This window comes from Micropterus salmoides, unplaced genomic scaffold (genome assembly GCF_014851395.1).
Source record: "Micropterus salmoides isolate LMB-PRFRI ecotype aquatic unplaced genomic scaffold, ASM1485139v1 Ms_hic_scaffold_11, whole genome shotgun sequence".
NCBI classification, from domain to species: domain Eukaryota; kingdom Metazoa; phylum Chordata; class Actinopteri; order Centrarchiformes; family Centrarchidae; genus Micropterus; species Micropterus salmoides.
In genome coordinates this window covers 24,139,244-24,159,236 of record NW_024040152.1, presented here as the reverse complement: position 1 = coordinate 24,159,236, position 19,993 = coordinate 24,139,244, and the positions used below count along the sequence as shown (strand labels likewise).

The window sequence follows — 19,993 nt, the reverse complement described above, 5'->3', positions numbered from 1 at the left end:
TCGCTCCTCTGGTGGTTATATTCCTCTCCATGTAAACACAAACTTCTGCAGGAGGCGAAGAGAGACCACATGACTCACATGCATTCATTAATTAGCTTGCAGACCAAAAATAGAGAGTTGTGATGCTGTCGAGAAGTAGCTAAGTATGGAGCAGAGTTTAGGGGGAACCAAACGGATTGGACCATGCACGCTTCGCTAATATAATAAATGCATTATCATGTTGCAAGTATTGAATCACTACACACATTAATGCACTTTAAAATGCATATTAAATTTATAGCGAATACAAACACACACAGAAAAATTTACATTTCAAAGTCATTTAAAAACAGAACAACCTTGCTTCACTGTTGCTGTGTCACTTTTTTCATCTGTCTAATGTTGAATAATTCAGTCTTGCCATGTATATCATATAATACTTACAAGGCTGAGCAAACAGGATCTGGATGGACATGTCTTCAGCTCCTCTATGCTCCATCTGCACTCCAACCAGTCAACTGACCAATAAAGCAAGCAGCTTGACAGCACGGCAGGGTTTCCATCCATATGTGAGCTTCCAAAGGATGAGAGATGGTATAGCCTCCCCCTCTAAGAAAAGTGCCGCAGGTTTCAAGAATCACAGCCTTTACTACATCCTCAACACTGCTTCAAATAAGCACCATTAGTTGCACTGTATGTGCATAAATTTCTGGCAGTGGTGTAACTACAGCAGTTAAACTGACACACTGCTGCTGATCCATACATCTACAACATATTTGCATGAAAATGATCTAAATCATTTCTGTATTTGCATGATCCAACATCACGCCCTACTCCTTTTTTGAATAAATGAATGAAAAGCATTATAATTTCTTAAGTATAAATTATCATTGCTCCTGCAGCAGCACACACTCTAAAGCTGTAAATACATTCATCTAAGAGGATGGAGAGGGTATTGTGGTGAAATTCCCCTGTCCCTGGAGCAGCCAAGCATCCTTTAAGTCCCTCGAGTCAAGGAGCGACCAGCGTGAGCACACAACTCTCCTCCCGCCCCACCCTTCATGCTTAGCCCCTCCTCCATTGGCCATCTCTAGCGAGCGATAGGCTAATGTGCGGGGGAGAGGCTGATGGCGATTGGACGGGCGATTGAGCGGAACCTCGCTTTCCTATGCATCAGTGCTCTCCAGGAAAAGGCCGGGTTCGTGGGGGAGAGAGAGGAAGAGGACAAAGATGATGATGTGGGAAATAGGAATGATATGAGGGTTGGAGGGGGGGCAGGGAGGTAAATGAAGAAGAAAGGGTGGGGAGACAGATAAGGAGGAGAGGGAAAAGACTGAAAGAGGGAGTTTGAAAATGAGCAACATTACAATGTTTACCTATATTTTATCCGTGTATAACATCCATAAGAGATTACTACTTTTATTATTATTAAAATCAAGTCTTGCAGAGAGAAAAGATGATGAAAATTAGTGAATCTGGTGTCAACAATGCAGAGAAACACATTGTGTTGACTTCAGGGAAAACGCAGTTTACAACAGATGGAGCCTAATAACATAAAGCATGGTGGTATATTTATGTATCTAATGTGCGTGTTTGTATATGGAGGGCAGGGTTCCACTATACATGGGAATGAGGACCATTATCAGAGAACCTGACCTGTGAGCTGGTGTTTGGTTGGTGCTGATATATCACTGAAGGTGTTTGTCTGTGCAAGTGTGTTTAATGTGCGTATTACTCTGTCTGCCTAAGGCCTTATCATGTGTCATGTGCAATTTCTTCTTATTTATTTTGTGTAGTTTTTTAATGTATTTGAATAGTCAAGACGGTATAAAGAAAACAATTATAATATTGGCCCCTTGACCAGTGGATGTCACATTTTGCCATTGGTCCATAATTTATTAAATATATTGCAGAGATAAATAATTACATACACACTGTTTGGGCTTTGGGCTATTAAAATCGGCAGGAAAACACTTTTTTTTACATAATTACTTAATCAGAATAACTTAATCAAAAAACTTCATTAATAAGCTCCAGTTAAATTGACTGATGTGATGTTTGCTGAAAGAATTTTTTTTCTGATTCCTCTCCAGTCTTTTCGGATTTGATTGTCTTGTTATTTGCAGCCACAGGAAATACTGCTTCGTCAAACAGATATCATTATGTTGATATCCTGAGACATGGGGATGCAAGCTGTGCTCTTTCTAAAACCAACATAGCCAGTGTTCCACAGTGTGATCTAATTAAGGCCATCTATACACACACACACACACACACACACACACACACACACACGGCAAAAGGCACACAGGATGCACACTTCCATGTGCGCATCTGAATGAACTGCAATGCTCAAGGGGCACACAAACATGACACAAACACAGTCAGTACAGAGTTCAATTGTCTCCGTGCAAGACACCACAGGGTGTCTAACTGGCTTTCCTCTCTTTCATCCCGTCTCGTTTGTGTGCGTTTGTGTGCGTTTGTGTAAGTGAGTGAGAGAGAGAAAGAGAGAGGAAGGGTGAGAGTCTCGCAGCAGCTTAATCCAAAGAAAAATTCCCAAAATTGCACCTGGCATGAAGAGTTTGGTATTTGTAACACTAATAACTTTGCAAACTGTTAGGACATGTTGCAATCCAATTATAAATGAAAGAAAAGAAGAAAAAAAAACATCAAAACAAAATATTATTAAAAGGATATCATGTCATTGGAAATTCTGTAAGTACATAATGAAGTCTCAAAGTTTACCTGCCATGCGGAACACCTTAACCATTCTGTAACGTATCCTTTTATATGTGACAGTACAAGCTTCACTGAGATCTATCAGTTGTAAGCTGTGATCACACACTCTTTTTATAGACACTAGTAGGTGGATGGTCAGTGCTCGTACATAATGCATGCCGCCATGCAAATCATGCACCTTTTGCTTTAATGCAAGCCAAGTTCAAGTGAAGTTCAGTCAAATTCTTGGTTAAGCAGTATTTAACACGCACCTCAAGTGCGGTAGAGGTAAGTACATGAAACTGTAGTCTATATTATAACTGCCTGCCTGTCATAAGCTATTGTTGCACCCATTTATATTTCTCTTCATATGTGTTTGTACATATGGGTTAATGTTAATCAGACATTATGCAATCATAAAAAAAAGACTGCATTGTAATTGCAGACCATATTTTGAAAGTTATAACAGACAAAGACAGATGAAAGAGAAAAGGAGAAAGCACTAAAGCAATAAAAAAAGAGAAAAAAGAGGGAAATAGAGGGCGAGTAAACAAAAATCACTCAAACACACAGACATATGACCACATCCACACCAAATAAGAGTTTAGTCTTCCCCACCCTGGCCTCTGCAGGGGAGAATTAAAAAAAAACAAAATCCAATGAAGTCCAGAGAAAACCACTTCCTCCACTGCTTAGAAGTATGTGTGCACACGTGTGTGTGTGTGTGTGTGTGTGTGCGTGTGTCTGTATGTCTGTATGACTGAGTGAGCATGCCTGCCTGCTCGTCTACCCGCAGAGCACATGGTTAGCATTCAAAGCCCAATTCAATGGGAACCACACAGTGAGCTCAGTATGGGTAGAGATCAGTCTACGGTAGAGATGAGAGATTGGGTTCACAGTGGAATTAAACTGAACAGAAACATATGGAGGAGAGGAGAGGAGAAGAGAGGGCTCCCCACCCCTCTCTGACTCGGTCCATGTTCAAATCTTCATCTGTTTTCAGCCAGCAAGACAAGGACTGCAAATCGTTCTCATCTAATTCACCATACTATGCATGCTAAATATTATCAGTGCAGCAAGAGATCAGAATCATCCTGACTGAACAGGCTACTGTTGCAGATTAGCTTGGCCCGAGAACCAGAGCATATCTGGGGAATGGTCCAACTATTTACTCTAAGCATGCTTAGTCTGTAAATCCATATGAAGGCCAACAGTGTTTTAGGGACACTTGTGATTTTGCAGTTAAGTGTCTTGTACAAAACCCATCCAGCTTGTAGGCTTTTTTAATTTTCCCCTCTATCAAACACATGACTTGCATGCTGTATAAAATGTGTGTAAGCTAGTGTGATTGCATGTCCATAGCTAATCCAGTTTTAGTTATAGTAATGGGAACTAGTGAACGGTGGTGCTTTGGCACTGGATGACTTACACCAGCAAGGTCACGAGGAATGCTCACCGTGCTAAGGAGTGGAAGCAGTCGACAGGACGCAGCAGCCACATTTACCCGGTAATAGTGCGCAAAGGTACATGAAGACTCCCAGCTTGCGGCAGTACAGATGTCATGCAGAGAGACCCCTCTCAGGGCCGCCCAGGATGTGGATACACTTGGAGTAGAGTGATACTTTACCTTACTAGGTGCAGGCAGGCCATGCGACCTATAAGCGTGCAGAATCACATCCACAATCCAATTGGAAAGTCTCTGCTTTGATAGAGCTTCACCCTTCCTACAACGTCCATAGCAAACAAAAAGGTTGTCAGACTTGCATACCTTGGCAGTGGCCTCCACATAAGCCTTTAGGGCCCGAACTGGTCACAGTAGCTGTGACAGCCCTTCTGCCCCTTCAGATGAGCTTGGTGGACTGAATGCAGCCAACTTGATGGCTTGGTTTACATGCGAGGGAGGCCACGGCTTTGGCAGGAAGTATGGATTCGGTAGGAGAGTAAACCCTGACCCATCCGGGTACCAACGCAGGCACCTCGGGCTCACTGATAGGGCATGCAGTTCTCCCACTCGTTTTGCTGATGTGACAGCAAGCAGAAATGCTGTCTTAGCGGACAACCACTGCAACTCTGTCTGCCCTAACGGTTCAAATGGGGGCAGACCCAAGGATCTCAAAACCACCTACAAGTCCCATAGTGGCACTACAGTGACACCTGATGGTCTAAGCCTCTGCGTGCCCTTGAAGAACTGAATAACCAGATAGTGTGACCCCACTGTGTGGTTGTCCACTCTCACGTGCCCCGCTGAAATGGCAGCTGCATACACCCCCCTGCTGAGAGAGAAGGTCTGGTCTCTTTGGGAGGCACCATGGCTCCCCACTGAGCAACCTCAGAAGCACTGGGAACCATGGCCAGTTGGGGGCCACTAGCAGGAGTTTGTGGCCTCCCTGTCGGACCCTCTCCAGCGTCACACAAATGAGTGGAATTGGAGGAAAGGCATACAGAAGGCACGCTGGCCACGCATGAGCTAAGGTGTCCTGCCCTAAAGGACCGGTCCTCTCCCTTAAAGAGTACCAGACGGGACAATGTGTTGACATTTGAGGCAAAGACATCCACTTCTGCTTTGCCATATTGGCTCCAAATCATTTCCACCACCTCTGGGTGATGTTGCCAGTCTCCCTGTGGCGGCTCCTGGCGGGACAGTACATCTGCCGCACCGTTCTGTGCGCCTGGGAGATGTATGGCCCTGAGGCGATATATATATATACCGAGGAGCTGTCTGTACGGATGAGAACATGCCGGCTTTTCAACGCTGGGAGAAAGTGCCGCAGTGCCAGATGTATTGCTCTGAGCTCGAGCACATTTATGTACTTTAACTTCTACTGGCTGCTCCATCGGCCCCTGATGGTTCAGCGTTGCCAGACCGGACCCCAGCCTGATAAAGAGGCGTCTGTCTCCACAAGGGTGATCACTCCCAGAGGAACCCCCCCCCCCGGCAAGATAGATTTTTCTCCTGTAAAGACAGAAGACCCAGAGGGATAACCATGGACGCTGCTGTCAGCATGCCCAGCAGCCTGAGAAAAAGGCCATATTTCAAAAGCCTGCCCCTCTGAAAACAACCTAGAAGCTGCCGGATATCCCGCACCCTCTTTGGGGTAAGGAAGGCTCTCATTAACAGAGAGTCGAGTGCCATACCCAGGTAATTTACCCTCTGACTGGGTGTAAGCTTGCTCTTTGTGTAGTTCACCATAAGGTCCAGCTGGTTCACATCGCCAAGGAGCATATCTACGTCCCTGACTGCCTGCTCCACAGTCGGGGAAATGATTAGCCAATCCTCCAGGAACAAACAAGATTGTCAACCCTGCGGCTTGCATCGTGGAAAGGGTGGCCGCCATGCACCTCGTGTATATACAAATGGCCAGTGAGAGACCGAACTGTATCACCTTGAATTGGTAAGCCTGTCCTCGAAAGGCAAACCTCAGGAACTGCCTGTGGTGTGGTGCAATAGGCACGTGAAAATAGGCATCCTTGAGGTCTATTGACACAAACCAGGCCTCCTCACGTCACTGACTGGATGACATCGGCCATCTGTAACATTCGGAATGGAAGCACCTTTAAAAACTTGTTCAGCCCCCTCAGGTCCAGGATTGGGTGAAACCCGCCATCCTTCTTCGGAATTAAAAAATACACTGAATAGAACCCACCGAGCCATGTATGCCCTTCTACAGGACCGATGCCGTCCTTCTCTAGAAGAGCTGCAAGTTCCTGGCTGAGGGCCAAGGATTTTGCAGGATCTCTGACCACAGACCTTATGATCTCTTAGAAAAGTGGCGGCTGCCGTCGAAACTGTAGTGTGTATCCCTTGGACAGTGTGGACACCACCCAAGGGTCTGTGGTCTGCCTCTCCCAGTAGCTGAGGTGCTGCAGAGAGAAGCGTCCGACGACGGCCACGTGGTTCTCAGGTCTAAGCCCCCCGACCCCTAGGGCCCCTGGGGGGACGACCACCTGGGGCCGGTCCTCTCGGGCCCCTGAAAGGCTGGACGGGCAGGAGCACGCCGACGCTGATCACAGTGCCCAGAGTAGCCAGACGCTCTAGGGTGGGTGAGCAGGCGGATTAGTGTAACTGGGACCAGAGGGCACAAGAGCTCTCTGTCACAGAAGTGAACTGCTGCCTGGCTTGATCTGCCTGCACACTGTGCTCTAGTGCCCGCTGAGCCACTGGTCCAAACATTTGACCGGGCACCACAGGAAGGGAACGGAGTGTGCGACGACAGGGGGGACTGCACCAGCCAGACCTGACGTGCCAATGTCACTATCGACATCAACCTTCCAAGCTCCCTAGACATGAATGCAAAGGTCTGAAGGGATGCATCACTAAGAGTCTGGGCCGCACCAGACTCCTGCAGGGTCTCAGACAGAGCCAGGATAAGGTGAGAAAAGGTATTACCAATACGGCCCATGCGTGCCGCTATGCTACAACTCCTGGCGAGGTCTACACTGAGGACAAGGGCAGCGTGCATCCTGTCTGAGAGCCTCATCTGGTGACACAATCAATGAGGCAATAGTAGGCTCGACTGGGGCCATACGGTCTAAACCATACTTATCTGCATCCTGCATGGCAGCCAAGTTCCTGCAATCACTGGTGTGATGAGAGACCTACTTGGGTTCTGACCAGCACCCAGGCACGCTAAAGCCATGCGAATCACTGGCTTTAGTGAGGACCTGCCGGCCTCCGACCCACATAATGGTCCCCCCTCAGATCCCTGAGAAAAAACATCAGAGGCCCGGGAAAGCGGGTCCCCCTCCTCGTCTTGCCCTTCTTCCCCTTTATCTGTAAATAAACTGCAGGAGGCTGCAGTTGATAACACATCGTCCTCTTGAGATGAGTCCCTTGCGGTGGAGTCACCACTGGGAGTTGGCCCCCTATTATCAGGCTGGAGATTGAGCAAAATCTCCTTAATCTGGGCAAGTCCATCAACTTTGAGAGCCAAGGTGCAGATGCTATAGGGTTTGCGACCACACTATCAGGTGGCAGACTAGTATCACTGCCTAGCTCTTCAAGTCTAGCCCGTCTCACTGACAGTTGCATAAACCTACAGTTCATACAATAGTGACTGAGACCCATGCCTTGAGGTGTTCGAGCCACAGGCAGGCAGGGCACTGGTCATGGCCATCTTCTGTTTGGAGCAGTGCCATGCAGGCGTTACAGACATGCGAGCTCAACATGTCACTTAGTTAAGCTGTCCTAACAAAATACACTGATAGTAGGGTAGCGCACAAAAGTAATATACAGCCACAGTATGCTGCTACCAAGTTTGAGGTGAACAAAAATGCCAGTTGGCCCCGCGGAAACACAGCACGGCGGTCCTTCACACAAATACCAACACTAGTAGTAGCAGTGCACTCCAGCACTGCCTAAGACATTAATTTAACACCGCTTCTACCCCAGTAATTTAACGATGCGATGTATTATCCACAGGTGACTTTGTTAGTATAATTACTCGACCTACGCAAATGCGAGATGGAGACATCCAGTGCTAAAGCACCGCCGTTTGGCGGTCAGGAAGAATAAAATAGAACCAAACAAACTGATTGAGTAACTGAGTAAGAAAGTAAGTGAACATAGCTTAACCAAATGAGTGTGTGTGTGTGTGTGTGTGTGTGTGTAAAATGAAAGTGCCCATGTTTAGATGCAGGATCTTGCATGGCACAATGTGACATGAGCAGAACAGATGAGTGCTGACAGATCAGACAGGAGAGGCAGGTTGATGTTGGTAGAGAGGTTGAAGTTCGCAAATGGCTGAGTCTAGAGACACACATGCGCTACTCAGCACTAAAGCAAGGCCCACAGGCTGCCAATGCTGAAAATGAATTCAATTTTAGGCACAAAACATCATAAACCTGCATCCTAAGTCAATAGTAATGGACAAAACAAGTCTAAGCCATGAAAAGCCCAATGTTTCCGCAATGTTTAGTCAGCCTTGGTGAAGGGGGTACACTGATCCACTAACGCACATGTCCACACACATAGGTCCTTCATAGACACATACATGGGGACAAATAATAAATGTTCTGTTTAGAATGTGCCAGATCAGCTAATAAGGAATTGAAACATGTATTAGTCTTCATTTTTCCAAGTGGACTTTGCACACCTGCAATTTAATGTTACAGTACGACGGAATGTTCACGGCAATTTGCTAAATCGACCCGTAATTCAACAGCAAGTTAATTTTGTTCGGAGTTATTGAAAATGAACAATCAACAATCAGCCATAAATGGCCAGTACAACCTGATTACCTCTGATTCACTGTGAGCAGCTCATGAATTTCCGCCTCATTCCAACAAAAATACACAGAGACACCACTGCAGCTCTAATTTTTTTGTGAGTCAGCTTCGATGATGAAGTTCAAGGGGTTTTTGGGCAGAAGGCCTGCTCACAGGATTTGGCTGGCATGTCCCAATCATTTCCCATTAACACCCATTCAAAATTCTGGCAAGTGGGAATAACAGGTCAAGCTGTCAACTGAAAACAGTCTTGTAAAATGTTCATCCCTGATTGACCCAATTGCGAAACATCAGGTCAAGCTGTGGCACACACATGGGGCTCACAGAGCTAAATCTAACACAGAACAGAATCTACTGATGTTTGTTGAGAGATCGCAATAACTGCTGTATGCGTCCCATCCATCCCTGACACGCTTCTTCTGCTACTCAAATACGCTCAATTGTACTTTCTGCCACTGTGTGTCAGCTTTCATGACACAGATTACACCAAGCCCTTCAATTCAAAACAGACTTTCTATGGAAAAGCTCCAAATGCTTACAATACATTTTAGTCCAAGAGAGATTAAATTGAATAATCTATGGCAAGGGAACCAGGGATAATCTATGAGCATACCATAATATAGGACACTTCACTGCGCTGTTTATACCCAAAAGCAAGTCACCCTGGAGAGACTTGTGTATTTTTAGTATGTATGTAGGGGTATAAGGGATTTGAACCCCCAAGGTCATGGTTGCTAACTGATGCCACAGAGGAGCCTGAGTCTAATGGGATTCGATGCAGTACAGCTTTACATGGTGGTACATGGTGTCCTTGATGTTTCAGCTCTGCCTCCCTCTTACTCATACAAATACATACAGTATATAAGCTCCACTGTCTTATTATGAACTGCAGAGCATTCTGAGCATCAGCCTCGCTTTATGTGCTACAGCAGTTTTACTCTTGCCGAGCCCGAACACACAGTTTGTCCATCTCTAAAGCTTCCCTAAACATGAAACTACTCGATTCCCACTTTTAATTGGAATTCTATTTGATGTTGTTGGACAAATAAGATTAAGTGCAACCCATTTTGAAATCACTGACATGACTGAAAACGCACGTAGTTAGGGATATTTAGCATGGGCAATAAACAGATCGCGTGCATTGGTTCTTCTTTGGGAGAAAATGTCTGATGCTTCTCCATGACAACAATCAAACCTACCTGAGGTTTGACCTGGGCCATCCAGTTTGGATTCACATTTTGGAAGAGAGCAATCTAAAAAGAGACAGAGATTGAAAAAAAAATAATTAGAGAAAGGAAGTTTCATAAAATAAATGAGTGAATGCACTGCCCTGTGACCAGTGCTTCAACTTTCACCGTGTTTTACTGTCACAAGTTAGAGCTTTGTGATTACAGAGTACAAATGAGAGAGTGAGCAATTGTGGAGCAGCTCTTTGATCTGAGTATCTGGATAGTCCCTCCAAGATAAAACACCATTAGGCACACATGCTGCATGCAGATGCATGTGCACACACACATACTTGTACATGTGCACTAGCATGCTTGTATAAATGCTGGTAAATACTGTTTCTGCACGTGAGCTGGTGAAGACAAACTTCTCAGTCACAATGTCTGTATAGGTCGACAGATCCTTGTCTTTACCATATGCTCTTACACTCGGTCACAAACACACACAAGTACAGACTCATGGTGACTCTCAGCACACTAGCTGATAAGCGAATGAATCATTAAGTGAACAGTACAGTACATATCTGTAGCTTTAACATCCGTTGAATCCTCTTTTCATCTTTAGAGAGATGAAATGTTAAGATTGCCCAGACCTATGAAAAAGCAGAGCAGTTTGGTGCCTGAAGTGCCGTGCTAGAATCAGTGAAGTCAGTTTCAGCATTACAATCAACTCAGGACTGTTAATGTAATTAATAACGACTGATTCATTAAGGACATTCTGCTAATCCACACATACACAACAATCTTATTTTCAGCTAAATCCCTACATAAATAAATAAGGACAGATCACCGCATTTCTTTTTATTTCTTGAATTAGAGAACTGATGTAAGAAGTGTTCCATGCCGATGTCATTAACCCTGAAAATACTTAATGATAATAACCATAGCCATGCTCCAAAGACGCACAGGATTTCTTTATTTGGACTGACATGCATCTTGTAACTGGCAGCAGACTGACAAACTTTCTTTCTGGGTCACCCATCAGTAGACACTACAGTGGCACGTGATAATAGAGAGGAGAGGCAGGGAAAGAGGGACAGGGTCGGCTTAGCCCTTCGTCACCCTGACTTCTCCTGGCTGTCTTTCTGAAAAGAACAACCTGGCATATGCTGCTGCCTAACAAGGATTACAGTACGCACCTGTTCACACACTGCATGTTTTGTTTTATACAGCGTAGTGTTTGGTCCAGTGAAGAGTGCTCATCCTCTAACAGAATTTTCAATGCCTTACATGTGTTTGGCATCTTTTTCTTGTTCGCAAGGTGTGCTCGAATCTCAGGGAAAGTATGTGAAAAATGTTACAAATTGAACTATAGTGATGAACATCAAATTCAGGGTTAACTTAAAACACCCTGACTGGTGGAATATATAGTGACTAGATATCATATGTCAGCATATGATGCCAGGCAGGATTTAGGTGGCAACGTGGTAATATGGACTGGGGGGGAGTCAGTGAAGGACAGAAGGCAGAAGCAATCTTCAACCTAATACGGTGAAGGAAAGAAACCTTGTGACAGAGCTTTAACTGATAGCCGTGTATAGGATGAAGCTGGAAGAAAGTCTGAAAGGAAACCTCAACTACTAAGCATTCTCCAAAATCTCCTCATATGAGCTCTATATACACCTAATGAGGACAAAGAACTCAGATTTCTATTAAACTACAGATAAAAACCTGATAATTATTCCTGCAACTTGAATACAGGGTTGACATGAGGAATTTAATGTTACATTTCATCAAAATGAAGTGAAATTGTGCACTTTGTTTACAGTAGTGGGAACTACCAAATCCATTTTATTTTCTTTGATGTGCAACATTGAACATTGTATTGGCAACCTGTTTTAGCCTGATCTCTACGTGTGAATGCTCCTCAAACATTTAGCTACAACATTGGCTGTATGTCTTCTTGAACAGTACCAACACTAGGTACTTCCGCAAGCCAATACAGTAGAATGGGATGTTAACGTTTGATCCTCAAACTATTTCATCCAAAGCCAGAGAGGCCAAGCGGCAGTTTAGTCTTCCTAAGCCAGAGGAGCACTGGGTTGGCACTGTTCACGCGACAGGGATCAGAGCCTGCTGCTGTCTTCAAAGCAAGAGGGAATGTTACAGTATGTGTGTGTCTGTGTGTGTGTGTGTTTGTGAGAGAAAGAGAGACTACACAGTTCCTATTGGACAGACTGAGCACAGCTGTTGACAGAAGACAAGCAGTCTCAGGCAGCACACAAGCTGACACATGTACACAAACACACACTGCAGGCTCTGCTTTGATTTTACCAAAGCTGAGTCCGTGTTCTGTTTTCATACTGACTGAAGTAAAACCTTGGATTGTCTGCTAAAAAACAAAACATGCCATTAGTGCAGAGAAGTGCAGTGAAGCGCATGGGTCTGGTATTTGAAGTTGCAGGGATGCAGTAGGACTTGGTTCAAGTGTGTTACTGTGCGTGAGAGAATATAAATAATTTAAAAAGTTACTGCTACACTATCAACTTATAGATTAATATACTAATATTTACAGTAAAACTGAAGAAAAAGCCAAAAGTATTCAAATTAATGCACAGTTGATAAAGAAGTCCGGTGACCCATTCTTACACGAGGAAAGGAACAGGCTCACTCACTAGCCAATGATGAATGAAAAAAATGACACACACACATCCTGACACTTGATCGGGAGGAATTAAAAAAAAAACAAAAACTGTGTGTGTCTCAGAACTCAAGGGGGGTACAGCCTCATGAGTCTGTGGCTGCTATTCTTGAAAGAAAGGAGAGGCACAAAGCATTGTGGGAAGCTTGTGACTTCAGATACCAGATCCAGATGGTTCCTTGATTTACGCCATTGGGAAAGGGAATGAAGATAGTGGGGGAACTGTGAAAGATGGAGAGGACTGAAACATGTTCTGTCTGTCTGTTAAACTCAGATAAAACTGAAGTTATTACTCTGGGGCCTAAGCACCTCCGTGACGCATTATCTAAAGATATAGTTTCCCTGGATGGCATCGCCTTGGCCTCCAGCACCACTGTGAGGAATCTTGGAGTTATCTTTGATCAGGACATGTCGTTTAAGTCTCACATTAAGCAAATTTCAAGGACCGCCTTTTTTCACCTACGTAATATTGCGAAAATCAGGAACATCCTGTCTAAAAATGATGCAGAAAAACTAGTCCATGCATTTGTTACTTCTAGGCTGGATTACTGCAATTCCTTATTATCAGGCTGCTCGAAAAAGTCCATTAAGACTCTTCAGCTGATCCAGAATGCTGCAGCACGTGTTCTGACAGGAACCAGGAAAAGAGATCATATTTCTCCTGTCTTAGCTTCTCTGCATTGGCTTCCAGTAAAATCCAGAATAGAATTTAAAATCATTCTTCTTACCTACAAAGCTCTTAATGGTCAGGCACCATCTTATCTTAAAGAGCTCATAGTACCTTACTACCCCACCAGAGCACTGCGCTCCCAGAATGCAGGGTTACTTGTGGTTCCTAGAGTCTCCAAAAGTAGACTAGGAGCCAGAGCGTTCAGCTATCAAGCTCATCTCCTGTGGAACCAGGTTCCAGTTTGGGTTCAGGAGGCAGACACCATCTCCACATTTAAGAGTAGGCTTAAGACTTTCCTCTTTGATAAAGCTTATAGTTAGGGCTGGCTCAGGTGAGTCCTGAACCATCCCTTAGTTATGCTGCTATAGGCCTAGACTGCCGGGGGATTTCCCATGATGCACTGAGCTCCTCTCTACTCTACTTTCTCTCCCTCTGTATGCAACCTCATCCCATTATTGCATGTTATTAACACAACTTCTCCCCTTTCTGGTAGTCTTGTGCTTTCTCGTCTCTCTCCTCTCTCCTATCACTTCCTGCAGGTTTTCTGGCTCTGGAGCTGTGGAGTCTGGAGCTGTGGCTGCGGGTCACCTGCTGCCCCCGTGTTCCTGCTCGACACCCTCTGCTGCAACGACTATTTTTGCTAGTCTTATTGTTATTATTGTTATTATAATCATTAACATTACGATGGTTACCATTAACACTATTATAAATATCTGTACCATTTTTCATTTAGTCTATAGCAACATTACCTTCACTGTCTGTACCTCTGTGTGTATATTGTGTAGGCTGCCTCCCTCCCCTCTCTCTCTCCTTACATCTCTCTCTCCTTACATCTCTCTCTCTCTCCTTACATCTCTCTCTCTCTCTCTCTCTCTCTCACCCCAACCGGTCGAGGCAGATGGCCGCCCACCCTGAGCCATGGTTCTGCTCGAGGTTTCTGCCTCTTAAAAGGAAGTTTTTCCTTGCCTCTGTCGCCTAGTGCTTGCTCTTGGTGGGAACTGTTGGGCTTCTGTAAATAACATCACAGAGTACGGTCTAGACCTGCTCTTTTATGAAAAGCGCTGTGAGATAACTGTTGTTGTGATTTGGCGCTATATAAATAAAATTGAATTGAAAATTGAATTGAATGTGCTAGGGGCAAATGGAGGGAGGAGAAAGGCAGAGGAAGGGAGAATAAGGAATGTGGAGGAATCCCGGCAAACATTTTGTGAATGTTTATTCGAGGTCTCCAGCAATGTTAAAAACTTGTTTACATGATGAAAGTTAAAATGATGACTGTAGTCACTGCTGGTCCCTGCTTCATTTTAAAATAGCTCTTGGTTTCAAAAGCTGACATACTACTTGTGAAAATGCTTGGCACCCTCCTTTTAACACCAAAGACACTTTATGTTGCTATTTTCCTTTTAATGTGGCACAGATCTCTTTGTCATGCCTGGTGCACACTTGAGAATTTTCAGATCTTAACCGATTTTAAAAACCTGGGATACATCTGACAGAATTGACCAATTTCTATTATTTTGGTGTTGTTTGATGTTTCTGGGGACTTGGGATGAGGGCTGCAACGATTAGTCGACGTAATCGACAATGTCGATTATAAAAATTACACAGAGGATGTTTAAGGGGGGAGAAAGCAATATTATTAACAACATTTCTGGTTGTTCATTTGTAACTGCAATGCATTACATGAAGTGCTGGGGGCGGTATCACTTCCACTGTCTGCCATGACTACTTGACTGTAAGACTACTCACGAAGAAGAAGCATTCATGCCAGAAGCTGAAAGCAGCAGAGAAAGGGGACTGTTGCTTTATTATTCCAAATAAACATTACATTGTTAGTGTAGAGTTGTGGTTACAGTACTTGCTTTTAATTTGCTTTTATTATATATAGTCCCAAAGCAAAAATCTTTTCTTGTGAAAAAGTTTGAAGTTAAAACCTACCTGGCATTAAATCAGATTGTGAGCTTATTGTTTTGGGTGATGAAGCCTGGCTGTTATCGTGAAGCAGCCTCTCCATAGTTCTTTGCATTCTTGGTTTTGAGGTCTCATGGATGATGTTGGCTAAGAGAACACTCTTTTAGTTGTGTTAGTTAACACATTAAGTGCAATCAGTAAATTAGTATCATACTCTGACTTGTCCCTATTTTCCCCCTGGCGTTGATACTAGCGTTCATTCTGAATAGTTGTTCACTTAATTGTAACGTTAGCTAGTTAGACTGTGTGTTGGAGATCAGTTATTCATTTGAAAGTGTTGTGGTGGCAGCCCAGCTGACGGTGAGTGTCCTGGTTTTTTCTCCTTTTTATCAGTTTTTCTGCTTTTTTCCTTGGTTTTCTGTTCCCTGCCTGCCTCCCTGTGTTTTCTCCCCTGTGTGCTCTCTCTCTCTCCCTCTGCTCCTGAGCCCTGCCAACTACCTGCACCTGCATCTCATCAGCCACCTCGTCAGCCTGCCACACCTGCCAGTAATCACCTCATGCCTGCCTGTATTTCAACCCCGGTTCTCCACACCATCCTCGCTTGATCGTCGTTGCTCCATTCCCGGTGCCACCCCCACGTTCAGGCTTTCATGTTTCTTGTTTTTTCACATTTTCTCTGTGCCTTGTTGCTGTCTTCCCTAACCCTGTCTCTCTGCCTGTTTCCCTCCCAGGTACACTCACCCTCGTCCTCCGTTCAGTCGGCTGGGCTCATCCACTGGCCCACTCCTCCTCGGACTTCCCTCACGGCGTCCTCCCTGTTCCCCTGCCTCTCCTCGCTTCCTTGGCCCCTGTGTTCCCCGGCACCCTGGCCCCCTGTCTCCTTGGTTCCCCGTGCCTGTGCTTTCCCGACAACCACCTCTCCACTCCAGTCCCTTTACCCCTTTCTCCCTCAATAAACCTCCTTCCCTCCGAACTTTGCATTTGGCTCTGTCCCCACACCACGCAATCCCACAACAGAAAGATATTTAACTAGTTAAATGGTTTAATTAGGGTTAGGGGTTGACAAAAATAATCAAGACTAGTCGACTAATCGAAAAAATAATTAACAGATTAGTCGACCACGAAAATAATGACTAGTTGCAGCCCTACTTGGGATCTCTCACACTTCATACATAAACAAACATGGAGGCAGACTATTGTCATCCGCTAGTGGCACTTGTGTGTGCAATGCATTGCACAGAAAAAAAGGAGAATAATAACTAACTAATAACTGTGGATGAACCGATGAACTCATTTTTGAGAAGAGGGAATCAGCATGGTTCACACATTTTATAGGGCAAGCAAATCCACATGTTGGTGACACTTCCCAGTCAGCTCATTCTCATTGGCTGTCATGGGTTTCTGATGGGATGCACCCGGGATTGTCGGGAGGGGTGAATCGGACCTAAAATCATCCACTTTATCCTCTAGTGTGCAGCCAGCATTAGCCAGTCAGTCAAATTTGATAACCTTTGCTCAGATGTCTCATTTACTATAAGGTAAAACAGAAAAGCATGCATTGTGGAGGCAATCACAAACAGGAGGCCGAATATGACAAAACAAGATTATTGGAATATATGACAACGCTGAGCAGAGGTAAGGTATGAGCTAATGATGAAAGACTGCGTGGGAGAGGAGTAGAGGAGGAGATGAAAGGAATGAAAAAGGATAGAATGAGTGGGAGTCTTTTGACTGACAGAGGTTTCTCTCTTATCAGATGGGGGATTTGCAAGAGGCGCACAGACCAGCCCACAGCCTATTTTTATGACCCGCAATCCTCCTATGCCTCCATCCCTCCTTCATTCACTCCATACCTCCATCCCTCTCTGTCTTGCTTCCAAGTCCTCGGGCGACGTGGGTGGGATGGAGTGATTTATAACTCTGTGTGGCGCGCGCGTGTGTGTGTGTGTGTGTGTGTGTGTGTGTGTGTTAATGACATTGTCCCACAAGCTACACACCAACAAACACATTAACAACCTATTGGAATTCCTGGTTATCAACATAAGGCTATTAGCCGATATCTTTCATGTATATGGAGAGCATTCAAATAATTCCAACCATGATGGTATGGGAAACAATACTATTATTCAGCAATGATCATTTTACTACTTTGGTTAGTTTTAAGTTATATAGTGCATCATTGCCCTGCATATTTTCACTGGGGTAACGTTATGCCTTATGAAGTCAGTGTTTCCCATTAACTAAGGAGACCATGGCGGCCCACCATAGTCTAATTTGCTCCGCTGTAGTCTCAAAATGAACCGAAAATATTATCACACATTTCAGACCTCTAACGTTGTGTTTTGTGGGCGCTGCTGTAAGGTCGCACGCTCGCACACTTTGGCATCCTACTCGAGACAACTACTTTTCTTTTGAGGTAACTGCGGTAACGTTAACGGTCTGTTTCTGTCACTCGTTTCTGAGAAGGCGATTAAGCTAGCCGCGCCGAAATTAGGAGTGCACACGTATTCAAGCCTTTATGGTAAATCCACTGAACTGGCCCAGTGCGAGCTGACAGGCAGGTTAGCGACTTGATCCTGTCAGTTTCTCTCTTTACAAAGACAAGTGTTGCAGTATGAGAGTCCTACCTGAAGAGAGGCTATGAAGTTTTTATGTTACGCCATACGAGAACCACATACAACATCATTTATCAAATTGGGTCGTACTTGATGAATTTAGCGCAAGGAGGATACATATTCGACAACGTCCGGTTTTCAAAATAAGGTGTCTATCTAGTATGGAAATAATATTAATTGGATTATATCATATTCACAGAAAGTATAAAACATATTAAACGTGTCCATTAAAAGTAATAAAAAACCCACAACAATAAAATGTTAGGAAAATGACTTTTTTCTATTCTTTGAATTAGGGTTGCTGGAAAAACAGTAAATAGGCTACATTTGTTGACTTTTTTGCTGTTTCATCACCATTTATGGCTATACAATGGGTTTATAATCAAATAGTTTACTAGAGTACAACATTGTTCAAGTTATTGATAGATATCCTCTTAATTTTGCAACAAATGAATGCATTTAACTTTAAATGTACAAAAATTTCCTCCGGGGGGACATGGTCCGAGGTCCACCCACCATAGTCTCTTAAAATCCTGTTGGAAACACTGGAAGTTAAGCTTAAGTTAAGTCTCATGATTTAGTTCAAGCTGTTCTGTTCAAGATGGTGTCAAATATTACACTATCGTCATTTGAGTTCAAACAAACTCAAAACAAATATAGCCGCACATTTCCTGTGTGCTACAGAAAGGCATGGCCCTTGTCTGTGTGTCTTCAAAGTGACCCCTGACATAGATGTACATGACATTTTACAACAATCAATAATTTGGTGAGATGAAGGGGGAGGTTACATGTTCATCAAGTGTATTATGACTCTCTCGAAAAGGTCAAGAGTCTCTGATGAGATCGATCAGCATGGCCTGGCTATAAAACAGGTAATTGCCTCGCTACCTTCTTGATTGTGTTCTCCATGAAACTCTCCAATAAACACAAAGAGAGGAAGGGGATGTAACAAGCATCCCAACATCTGGTCCTTATTGGGAGCATACAGTAGGCTTTTTATACAAACTATGATGAGGAGAAAACTGCCTCTTCTCACTCACATACAGTACACTGCCTTGGAATCACTCATTTTTGGTGTGCTGCTAACTGCTTATTAGCCATGTGACCATTTGTATTTCATGATTTAAAGGCATACACGATTGATTTCACAGACACAGGCATTGGTTTCTTTTGTGGGAGAGGTTTAGGCGTATTCTCACCAGTACCCTTATCTGTTTATTTTCACAATATTTGACGTGGTTTGTAATATATGAGATTGAATTTAGAGATTTGGCAGCAGTCATACCCTTTGTTGTTAAAGGAAGTCTCACTCAAGGAAGAATCTCGCCCTGAAATCTCGTGAGAGGAATGTGAGTCCGTCTGAGAGAGACGTTTGGGGAAGAAGTCTTACTAGCAGGTCCTCTAAGTACACTACAAACTCCTCTCCCTCATTTCCACTGGCATTTCCTGCAACAACTCGCCTTTTCAGAGCGAGAAACTGTCCTTGAACAAGACTTCTGTTTCTTGCACACAAAGTGTGTGACTGGGAGTTACTCGTAGGGATCCTTTCCGTGATGTTCATAGACAACTCTTATAACTGTCTGAGCTTGATGGTGGCAAAAATAAGCACTTTTTGTGCACAGATTCCAAAACTTTTTGCACAGGAGTCATTTCAATGCCAAAATATGCCCAGGTTTAAAAAATACTAAAAGTATGCTTTAAGCTGTTGATTACCAAGCAAAAATGGATGAAAAACCAAATGAGGCTGTGTTTGAAGGTATCCATTATTTACTAAAAGAAAAACATTTTACAGTGTGATGCCATAGGTCGTAGCTAAAATGATTTACATTGGGTAATCTAATTGTTAACACTGATCAATAGAATGTAAAGGTTTTGTTAAGAAGCCTAAACAACAATCCTCCTGATTGTTGTCGTACTTTCAGTTTAGCTTGGTTATTATTTTGTGCTATATCTGTCTTATCACAAACATAAATGTTGTAATTATTTATTCTGCAATATTTCTCTG

The 19,993-nt window shown here is 43.9% G+C and overlaps 1 protein-coding gene across 3 annotated transcripts in view; it reads right to left on the bottom strand.

The window, feature by feature from the left end:
* The window catches only part of triob (trio Rho guanine nucleotide exchange factor b), a 114,295-nt gene that overhangs the window by 87,846 nt on the left and 6,456 nt on the right, over positions 1 to 19,993 (bottom strand). For all 3 annotated transcript variants that reach the window (XM_038711918.1, XM_038711916.1, XM_038711915.1), the window contains exon 2: positions 10,125 to 10,178. In XM_038711918.1, coding sequence (XP_038567846.1) covers positions 10,125 to 10,178 — 54 coding nt within the window. The remainder of the gene's footprint in view (positions 1 to 10,124; positions 10,179 to 19,993) is intronic.